At 29.8% G+C, this 11,678-nt stretch overlaps 1 protein-coding gene across 2 annotated transcripts in view; it reads right to left on the bottom strand.

Annotated features, from left to right (window-relative positions):
- LOC106689827 (xanthine dehydrogenase) overlaps nt 1-11,678 on the bottom strand; it is a gene marked incomplete at its 3' end in the record, with an annotated part of 76,622 nt that overhangs the window by 5,685 nt on the left and 59,259 nt on the right. For both annotated transcript variants that reach the window (XM_067050249.1, XM_067050248.1), the window contains 13 exon segments: nt 2,154-2,269; nt 2,342-2,507; nt 2,634-2,767; nt 2,939-2,972; nt 4,728-4,856; nt 4,996-5,126; nt 5,246-5,348; nt 5,861-6,090; nt 7,335-7,560; nt 7,664-7,823; nt 7,927-8,087; nt 8,238-8,407; nt 9,142-9,191. In XM_067050249.1, the coding sequence (XP_066906350.1) occupies nt 2,154-2,269; nt 2,342-2,507; nt 2,634-2,767; nt 2,939-2,972; nt 4,728-4,856; nt 4,996-5,126; nt 5,246-5,348; nt 5,861-6,090; nt 7,335-7,560; nt 7,664-7,823; nt 7,927-8,087; nt 8,238-8,407; nt 9,142-9,191 (1,810 nt within the window).

The following is an 11,678-nucleotide window of genomic DNA, read 5'->3' on the forward strand; positions in this document are numbered from 1 at the left end:
TATTTTCAAAATATGAATTAAATGGTTGGAGGTGCAGTCAAAGAGAACAAAAAATAGTTCTTTACTTACTTCTTTTATATTTATTGTATTATATCTATGTTGTATTCTTTGTATTTTCCTAGCTATATTTTCTATCAGTATTTTTTTTAATATTAGTTACATATTCTATCATTTTATTTATATTTATATTTCCAAAATTATATAATTCTTATAGTTAGCATTATTATCATATTTTTTATCTTTTTCAGTATAGAAAAACCATTAACAGTCATCTCCCCTCCACTCTATCTGTATACTTCCGCTTTGTAGTCACTGTTTTGATATCTTTCAGCTGGAGCAGATGGGTGGTTCTTTTAGTCTCTACAAAATAGGGCAAAATGTCGGCAAATAAATAGTTTTTAACTATTTTTTGTACTCTTTGACCATCTCCTTCATGTTTTAATATTTATTTTTATAAAATGCTGTGTAAAATTTACCATAGTAACTCTTGATCAAATACAACACAATTTCTCCTTTCTGACTTCGTAATGATTACACTATGGGCCTGGTTAAGTCTAAAACAGTCTGAGGTGATGGTAACCAACCCGTATGTTAGTTTCTTTTGGTTCAGTTAAAACCAACCATATTAGTCAGCAACAGATTGTGAAGAATCCACCAAAAAGTAGATCAATATCAGTTCTCATAGGTCAAGTTAATGGACTACTGAAAGGATGAAGGGAGTTTCCAAATAAATCAAGTGATAAAAGAACTAAGGTAGCAAAATGCCATATCGTGTACTATGGTCATATATACTGCGATGAATGCACAGTTGGGCCTGGATCTATAATCATTTAGATGGTCTATTAGTGCTTAGGAACCTTAGTTCACAAAGTGAATAATAATGTAGATCAAAGCATTTGATTGATCATCTTTGATTTTCAAATCACCTATCAAGTACTTTGGATCTCTTCATCATATTCATAGATATTTCCTAGATCATAGATAATATGCAGTTTGGATCTCATTCAATAATTTGTTATTACAAAAACTGATGTTTAACGTAGAAATGTGAGCTATCTTCACAGCATATTTAGATCAAAATGCTAGCTTGTATAATAAAAATTTACTGCGTAATTATTTTATTACTGCTCATTGAGTTCTAATCTCTTCCCAACAACTATGTTTATAAATATTAATGAATGATTATAGACATGTAAAATCATGAAAGATCCTATATTTGTTATGTTTTAGTATTCATTTATTTATTACACTTCTCGATATAAGACAATAATACCAATATTTGTTCATATTAATAAATTTATTCTTTCCAATATAATTTTTGTTTAAGAATCAAATTTTTGTAAAAGAAACATTTTCTGAAAATTCATTTACAATATAAATTATTACACATTAGATATCACCTAATATTAAATATTTATCAACAAAATATTAATTAACAGAATAATTAAGGTCATTTAACAGGATCCTTGACATAAATTAGTAAATAAATGCCAGTTGTAATATTTTTTTGCAATATGTTTTCTGTTAAATGTCATTGGATTAAAAAATAATAATAATAATAATACCAATAATTATAATAATAATACTCGATGTATTATTACTATGGCCATAACTGAGCAACCTGTGACTAATTTTCTGTTTAATGGAACATTAGAGAATTATAATTTATTTTTTAGAACTTCTAATTTATTGATTTAGGAGCTAATGTTTTTAACTTTTGAGGGAAAAAAAATCATGAGTGTAGGAACAAGACGGTTTCAGGATAAAAGATTTTGGGGAGATCAGAGCTCAGAAAGGATTGTGGAGCTGCGATAATTAAATATTAATGTGCTGTATTTTAAGATATTCCATGTTTAAAAGTTCTGTTTCTTTATGAAACCAGTTAATGTTTGTGACTAATGTCAATTTCAGTTGCTCCTAAGGATTTTAATAAGAGAATGTAAATGTAACTGAATAGCTCCTTAAATAAAGAAAAATGTTCTTATTCCATTAAACAAAAATTGAGGTTGAAAGGAATTCTAAAGGCCAAAATTATTAAATATTTAACCTTTGTATTAATTATTGATTAAATTAATAATTATGTCTTTAATAGTTCTAGAAAATGTATAGTTTGTTTAAAATTAATCGTCCCCGATGAAAAAAAATATACTAACTAGTGCCTCAGAAGGATCAATTTTAGAAACCAGGGCATTAGCCCTTTCTGAAAGAACCAGTTGGCCCCACACTTGGCCAGGAAATGCTGGAATATCATTTGTGTATTCTGCCTCTCCTATAAGAACATAAACAAATGTTAAATTATTTTTATGAGTATATTTTTTCAATTTTTTAAAATCCTAGATACCTGCACATTGTGTTAGTGCTTCAATTTTAGGAACAGCTTTATTCAGAGGCCATAGGGACGAATCTGACTGGAAATCTTGAAAACCTTTAGATACCGGTCGTTGAAGTAGAGAACCTCCACTTTTATACTTGTCACTAATTTGATCTGGTGCCAGAGAAAGAATAAACTGCAATGTCAAATAATAACTAAAATTAGGCTTTTAATTATTTCAAACTTAAATCTTGTAGTATCTTATTTATGAGTTAACCTATCAGTAGCAATCCATATTGTATATAGATTAATTTTTTTTAACCTTATAGAACAGTGACAAAGCTAGGCCAGTTCTGAATTCTGGCGTTGCGTCAGGAAGGATATGATCAGGTTTCAACTCTGATTCCAAAACCGAAAGAGCTCCTTTCAGGGTTATTTCATCCAATAATTTTTTACCTGCAAGAATTATTTATTTTTATTATGTATCAATTAATTTAAAGATAGAATTTAATTCAAAAATGACAAATCAGAAGATTAAATATTTATGATTACTAAATAATATTGGAAACCTAGATGTTTTATTAACATAATAAAAGTATTATTAATTTCTTAAAAAAAAATTATTACCTGTTAAATAGTCCTCTGTTTTCACTGCATGGAGCTGAAACAATAGTAATCAGGCATTGGGTTTTTTAATTCTTAATTTTAAAAAAAGTCACTGTCATATATTTTTAAATTTAATACATCATGAATATATATAATTCTGGGTAAATTTAAAAGATTCAAACAATATTTAGTGTTCACCTGTAGCAGTAAAACAGTATTATGAAATTAAAATTAATTATACGTAAAAGCACTAAGCAATTATATACAATTTATTATTTTTTTTTATATCATGACAGTTTAAAATAATAGATACTTAATGAAATCATAGTAATTGTAAATACAGTGTAATACCGGTAATCCGAACAACTAATTCCAACAACAATAATAAGTATTAGGAAAAATGGTGTAAAAAAATTCAACAATATGAATTTACATAACTATTTTTATTTATTCAATTTTTTTTTTTAATTTTATTGGAAATATATTTTTTTAAATTTATTTAATGTAATTTACATCTGTACAAAATAATACAATAAGTAAATATGTTGTATGTTTCATAAATACTCTTAATTCTTCTCCACAAATTTATTTTATTTTATTTCCTTAATTATGTTATTTTACCTACTTATTCAATTATCTATGTATACATTTTATACACTTGAAAATCTGGGGAAGAAACCACCCGAAGTATCGGTAGTACTTCAAACATTAATTTAAATTAGAAGGTCCCGTGGCCATCTTCTTTTCAGACACCTCGAAGGATTATCAGGGATTGTTAAGGATGAAAGATTAAGAATTAATGGGTTAGGATGGTTAAGGAGTTTGGAATAAAAAAACGCATATCTGTTTTGGGCCAAATCTGCAACGAATGGGATGTTAAGGTTTTTGTGAATGAGTTTATTTGTAACGTAATAAGGAGCATCAAGGATTTTACGTATGATTTTGGATTGTAAGGATTGTAAGCCCCAGAGCTCAATTTCATATGTCCAAATTGGTCTGATTATCATAGTGTATACTAATATTTTGCAGTGAATGGGAAGTTTAGAGCGTTTGTCAAGTAAGTGTTGTAGCAATCGGAATCTACGAGCAGTTTCTTGTCATTTCAGTCTTGTGTGTGGATTCCAAGTAAGTCTCTTGTCAAGATGGAGCCCTAAGTATTGAATCTGTTCAACAGGCATTAGTGGAGTATTTAGAAAGGATACTGTAGGACAGGAGGGTAGAGGTTTACAACGGAGACGTAAAGGTGATCTGATGGGATTTGTCAGGATTTATTTTGATTCTCCAGTTTTGACACCATTCTTCAATAGATGTTATGTGTTTCTGTAGTGTTTGTGATGCATTAATTGGGTCGTTATTTACAGACAGTATACATGTGTCATCAGCGTATGTTGTTAGGACTGTGTTAGGGTGGATTGGGATGCCAGATGTATAAACCGTATAAAGAATGGGACCTAAGATACTACCTTGAGGAACACCGGCGGACTGAGGAAAGAGAGATGAGTAGGTTAGATTATGATTTACTTTAAAGGTTCTGTCAGTGAGGTGGGAGCGGATTATAAGGAAATATGTATATTGGAAATTTGAAGTGAAAAAAAACACATCAGTTTTATATGTGAATTCATTCTCCTCACAACCTCCAACCCATTCATCAATTATCCATGTCATTCAAAATTAATGAGTTTTCTCAAAAAAACTTAATTTTTTACACGAGTCCAGATTACTGGAGTTTTCAGAGTACTGAAGTTTGGTTAACCAATATTACACTGTACTTTCAATAGATTTGATATTTATCAGCAAAAATGATACTTACAAAAGAAGGCTCTATTCCTCCAAATAAAATAGTTGGCTTTTCCATCACCAAAAATTTGTTTTTTTTATCAACTTTTACTTTGAAACCAGCATTTACATAAGCATGAGCGTTTTGTGCTCTAGGCATTATCTGTAAGGTAAGTATTAGTTATTAATTTAAACTAAGCCAGTTAGTAATATTAAAATCATCAATATATTATAATATGTCAATCAACTTATCATATCAATAATCAATTCAATATTAATAATTTATATGTTTTACATAGTACCTTGTAGGACCTTGTTACATAATAGTTGTCATCGAGACTTGGTAGGAAAATTTGCACAATCAATTTTTTATTCATGTCAGTTTTCAAGTACTCCATAAATCCTATTCTGTTCTCTTCACCCATACCATCAGCTGTGATCATAATATTAAAAAATATAAAATAAAAACAATCATAATTGAGGTACAATAATTTATAAACACATTCATTTTATTATTAAACAATTATTAACAAGTGATCAATGACTACAAACCTATTAATAATTCAGCTCCTGCCATTTCGCAAAATAAAAATAGATCGGAAGGAAATTCTTCCCGTTCATGTTTCATTGCGATATTTCCAGCAAAAGTTCCAGTCTGAAAAAATTGGATATCTTTTTTATTTTCATCTTGCAAAGTTATCATGAACTTATTTTATAGGTAAAGTAAATATTTTAATTTTGTTATAGCTTTTAAGATAGATAACTATAGTTTTAAATAAATCCATAACTGTAATATAAATGGATCATAAGATCAAAAATGTTGTTTGAGCAATATGCTATATAAATTGTTCTTCTAGTTCCAGCAATCCAGGGTATATTTTAACACTTCTCATTTAAAATATAAGTTATGAAATTAATAAAGTGTTATAAATATGGTTTTTTAATAATCTAAGTTACTAATGGAAGAATGTTATTAACTAAACAAACAATGTTTCCAGTTTTAGCATTGAAAAATAATGCTGTTTTTCCTAAATCAATGAGCTATAAAATTTCAAAGATCAAAAATATTATATTTTTCTAAATTTTATGTATTGAATAAGTAGTTTTAAAATTTAAGACTCATTAAAAAAGCAAGCAATGATCAAAAGAATATGGATTGATACTAACATTTCTCACTGGAACATTGGCTATGAGGTCAATATGATCTGCAAGTGTATGGCAATAACTGAATCTTTTAGGTTGGTCTTTTGCAAGCTTATAAAAAAGATTCATTGCTTCGGTCAGACCAATATTTGCTCCTAGCGTTATACCTTCAGAAGTTACTTCTGAACCGTGCAGTTCCGCAATACCATTAAGATCAATAAATACTTCTGGGTTGTTCTCAATGCGATAAACACCTAGAAAAATTATACAAAAATAAAATATACTTATTTGTTTTGAAATACTTTCTACTAGGTAATACTATCTGCAAAATATTCTGCAAATATTATTTTTTTTGAGTTTTAAGTTTTTAAGTTAAGTAAAGTTGAAGGGAAACTTGGAGATTATTAGATGAAATTGATCTATTATTCTCTCTCTACTATTACATATCTAAGGACATGTGTAAGAAAATAAAAGTATCAAAATAAAATATGGATACTATTTATTTACTTTAAAGCACCAAAATAAGTTGTTGTGAGATAAAGACCCTTCTGAGGTAGTAATAAAATTAGCCTGTCCTAAGTTCTTAAAATTCACAAGTGGGATCAATATAACATCGCAAACCATTACCATGTTAGCAAAACAGTACAGTCAAAGTAGTATCTTATCACAAGTGCTTTTGACTGATGGGAAATGCTATAGTTGCAGTATAAGCAGAAAGGAACTTTCAAAAGATAAAGTATTTTTTAGTGGCTACTAGGAAACTCACTTCTGACCATAAAGCTTTGATGAAGTTGGTTAAGTATCTAAATTGTTTGTCATACATATGAAGAAGAAAATAAATATGAAGCATAAATTCATAAGAAGAAACAAATAATTTATAAGGAAGGTGGAAGAAGTAGAGGTTCCAACGGACTCAGATATAACTTCAGCACTAAAGAATGACTTACATCAGCAGAAGAAACGAAAGCTAGATTGATATCTGGTGGGTGTTATTGGTTGGTAAAAATATTAACAACTTCAAACCAAGTTTATCCCAGGTTCATAACCATTCCATGTGATGGCTGAAGGATATTTTTTCATCATAAACAAAAGAAAAATTTACTTGACAAAGAATTTTTATTATACGCACACAATCTACATTCATTTTCTTCATTACAGTGAATTGCAGTTAAATAGGGGAAGATGAGCACAATGGAAGAGAGAATGGAAAGTAAATGAAGGAATGGGATCTATTTTTTTCAATTCAAAACCACAATGATGCTCCTCAACTATGGAATCATATTCCTTCACCCTGTTCAGTTTGTTTCAAAGGCTCAAATATTGCTTGAAGGGAATCACCTAATCATCAAAAATACTTATGCTGTCTTATAAATAAAAAGTGAGAAAAAACAATTTTATATTTAATCAAAAATATAACTGAAGTTTGCATTGATATCGTGTAACTCTGAAATTGCAACTAAAGTACTTATCAATCAACTATAACTTTAAAAGATCTTACCTTGTCCCGTGTTTCCAGCTACAAAGCGATATCTCTTATCCCCGATCATATCAAACACTTCAAATACTTCTTGCCTATTTGAAGGTCTGTACCAAGAAGCTCCTCCTTGAAGCTGAAAGTGAAGTCCTACATTTGGTGAAGGCAGAGCGGCTGTAGTTGGGCGAGGACAACTATTATTGCAAGATCCATTGTTACATGATTCTCCAGTACGAGGGCATATCATATCCTACATAAATATTTTTTATTTGTTTACCTTATACTTCATAAATTTACGTAATATACAAATTTTTTTTTAATATATAAAAACCTGTCAACTTATGTCTTTTTACCTCAATATCAGCGAGTTTTGCCACTAATTTATCTGGGGCATCACTAGCAAGAGACTTAAAAGCATCCAGTATTGGTCGATAACCTGTACAACGGCATATGTTGCCACCAAATGAATTTTCAACTTCTTTCATAGTAATATTTGGATTATCTTCCAATAAGCTGAAAAGTATTTTTAATAATGAATGTTCGGAACAATGAGATAATATTTGATTTTTTCCAACAATAAGATATTTGTTCATAAACCTATTGAAAAGATAATTACCTATGCATGTTCATAACCATGCCTGGGCTGCAGTAGCCGCATTGGGTCCCATTAGCGGCAGCTAATCTTTTTACTACTTTGTCGTAACCTGTTTTCTTTGAGCCGAGACCTTCAACTGTTGTTACTGCCCAACCATGGCAGGCAAATATTGGTACAAGGCACTGAAATAAATACAATATCACATAATAATATAAGACTGTTCTGGTTTAAATTTAGTCATGGAAATTATTTACATTATGTTATTTATCAATTATTAATTAAGTAAAAGTTAAAGGAGCAACAATATTTCAATAAAACTCTTGCTGTCTTACTGAATTGACTGCTTGAGTGACCATTTTTCCGGTTTTTGCGTGAGCTGATTTTACTTCAACGATGCAAGCACCACATCCTCCTTCAAGACACATGAATTTGGTTCCTTTTAAATGAGCATATTCTCTTATGTAGACATTAAGAGATGTATCAGCAGGAACATTGTCAGATACTAAAGAACAAAGAATAGAATTAGCCATATGATACACATATGAACAACGACTTGAAATTGAATGCTGGAAAAACTAAGGTTATTCTGATTTGTTCTAAGCCCCTCCTTTATTCCCTCCCTTACTATCTCTTACTTCTCCTTAACAACCAATCGATTCACTTAAAAAAAACCTAGAGTCACCTTCGACCAACATCCCTCCTGGCATAATCATATTTTCCACAAATCCATAACTGTATTTATGGAATTCCATTAAAATTCTGTGATTCCATTCCTTAGAATACCTATCAGCTACTAGGATCTTCTCTCTCTTTCCCCCACTTTGATTACAGTTCCTTGGTCTACAGAGGGCTATCTGCTGGTCTAGAGTTGAGACTGAAGAGACACATGAATTGCTTAGTAAGATTTATCTTTGGGTTTTCTAGGCGTTCTCATGTCTTCAGGGATCTCAGCATATAAAATTCTATTTACAACAGTCATTTAGAACAATAATTGTCTGTTTACTTGAGTAGGTCAAACATAAATAAATAAATAAATTAAGATTATTTTTAAATACATTTATCTTGAATAAATTTGTAAACAGATAAGACTGTGATTAATAGCAAAATGATTTTTGTAGCAAAATATAGTTATTTAAAAAATAATGCGCATAAATGTAGCAGATGCTTTTGGCTCCAAATTCAAAATCGGATGGAATGAATTTATACAATTAGTTCAAGAAAATGGAAATTTCTCACCTTTGTATTGTTTTCCATTTATTGTGAGCTCCACCTCCCGCCCAAGATTTCTGAAAAAGAGAGACGTACTAATTAGTTTTGGAAATTATTAATGTTTATTTAAGAATAAAAGTATATCTACACTATCCATCAAATAACAACAGGGTGGTGCCCTATTGGAATTAAAAATGATTGCATAGCATAAGTATTACTACAAGGAGTTATAGACAGAGAAACACTTATACAAATAAATTGATTTAAAAAAATAGTAGATTTAATATTTCCAGAATAAAATAGCAAATTATAATATATACGAGAAGAAGATGGTTGGGGGGTGTGGTCAAATTAAAACACAAATAAGTTGAAGTAACTTATTTAATTGCAGTAACTTGTTTAACTTATTTAATTGAAGGAACTTATTTGATTGCGAATTATAATAACTTAAATACCTTGTAGAATATTTCATTTACATGCATCATGGTTAAGTTCATTAATATGAAAGAAATTGGAGCAAGAAAAATAAAAATTGAATGAGTGAGAGGTGTCTATTATTGACTTAGAAGTTTTTTGGGCATCTAATTAAATAGGATTATGAAGAGGAGGATTTTCTTTTAACTCGGGAGAAGTGTAGCCTTTAGCATATTGCTTGGGAAATAAAGGTTTATATTTTCCTAATATTTCATCTGTTTTGTTTATACTTTTGTCAACCTTTCGTTAACCCTTTGATATTGTTATTGCTGCTTGTTTTTGTTGTTTCCCCTTTTACCTCTCCAACTATACTTGCTCTGGCCTCCACGCAACAGTAAGACTGAGCCCTTCTCTCATCAAATTATAGTACAAATCACCTACTATGAGGCAAATGCTCATGAGATGCCTACAAAGAGAAAAAAAAGTAGGACATGCCTGCCTGGTTAACTAGTGAGGTGGGATTCTACAGGACCTCAAACCTTTTTTTGTAACAGTTTTAAATCCAAGTTCTTAGGAGGAATGTCCAACCATCTTTACACATCACTTTGCTTAAATGGTGGCACATCTGACAAAAACATTTTTTTGATTTTGTATTTAATATTTAACAAATATACAAAAAATAAATATTTGTTGGTACTTTATGCACCATACCTTCATCTGAATGTGATGAAGCTTTCACTAAATGTTCAGGATTTTCCCGGGAAGGTTATAGGATGTTCCGATTTTCGGTAAAAAAAACAATTATTAACAAAATTAATCATTTTTGGCGCATAGCACAGATATGCCAATCGATTTTTTTTCTTAAAAATAAGAAACAAATATTAGTGATTCTATTAAATGATTTTTTATTGACTATACATTAAAACAAAAAAAAATGTTAAGAGGATTTAAACAAAGTAGGTTAATAAAAGAAAATGTTATATGTTTTATAAAAAAGCAAATCATAGCGTATTTTTATTGTAGTAAGGAGAAAATTTTGGACCAAATAATTATATTTTCCGATTTTTTTTTCGAAAAGTCGTATTTAAGGGTTTCTAGAGGTGCTAAAAACGAATATCAACTTTGTTTCACTGCTGAAAGGTCATTTAACACTTTGGTTTGTCAGTCAACAAGATAGGTAAATAAATTATCTCAATGGAGAAAAATAAATCACCTAAATCGGATCAGTATTAACGATTATACAGCAGAGTTAGCTATTATTATTTATGTTCCTATAGTTACCGTCTATTGGACTTCATCTATATATTAATTGATGTCAGAGTTTCAATAGCGTTCAATTAATGTATGTATATACATCCTCAAATATAGCAATAGCGAAGCATTGCCGGTTCTGCTAATTTTTAATATAACATTTATTTGCATTTGAATTCAACATATATTCCTAAAGGTGGATCTAAATGTTGGGCCACAAATCGGATACTTGTAGAAATGTTTGGTGAACAAAGGAACCATCCAAGCCCCCTATTCACATGCTATTGGTTTTTTTTGTTTTTTTTTAATTAAAATTTTTGTTTTTGTCACTGTTAAAGCAAGGTAAGCATTGCTATATTAAAGCATTCCAACAGGAATATTCCTAGGATCAATATGAAATAAAATCTATCAGTTGGAACCGCTTTACAACTGGCCATAAATAATGTAAATTTGTTATTTGCCTAAAAAAAAAATAATAATGCTAAAGTTTTTGGGAATTCCCTCAGACTCAGAATTCCCTTTGATAGATTGAAAAATCATGTAAAAATTATTGAGAAAGTTAAGATTTAGCGTTTATAGCATTAGAAGCTCCACAATTGACACTTTCAGCTTTATAGGCATTGTCGTAGCAACAATTAAGGGCAGGTACCTAGGCAGGCTTTTCAGGCTTTTTTGTAGGATCACTGATTTGTTTCTAAGTGTCGGGCGCGATGCTATAAATCTTTGTATATCTAACAGAAAAAGAATTTTTCAATATATTTTGAATTTGAAAAGAATTTTTCTGATATTAGCGCTTCTAGGACTAATATTTACATCATGGGTGGCCCTTGAAAACTAGATTTATAAGCAATTAATATTTGGAATTCAAAGATAAAATCATAGCTAAAACAAGTTAACAT

Source organism: Halyomorpha halys, unplaced genomic scaffold (genome assembly GCF_000696795.3).
Source record: "Halyomorpha halys isolate HHAL.00 unplaced genomic scaffold, Hhal_1.1 Scaffold1483.1, whole genome shotgun sequence".
Taxonomy (NCBI): domain Eukaryota; kingdom Metazoa; phylum Arthropoda; class Insecta; order Hemiptera; family Pentatomidae; genus Halyomorpha; species Halyomorpha halys.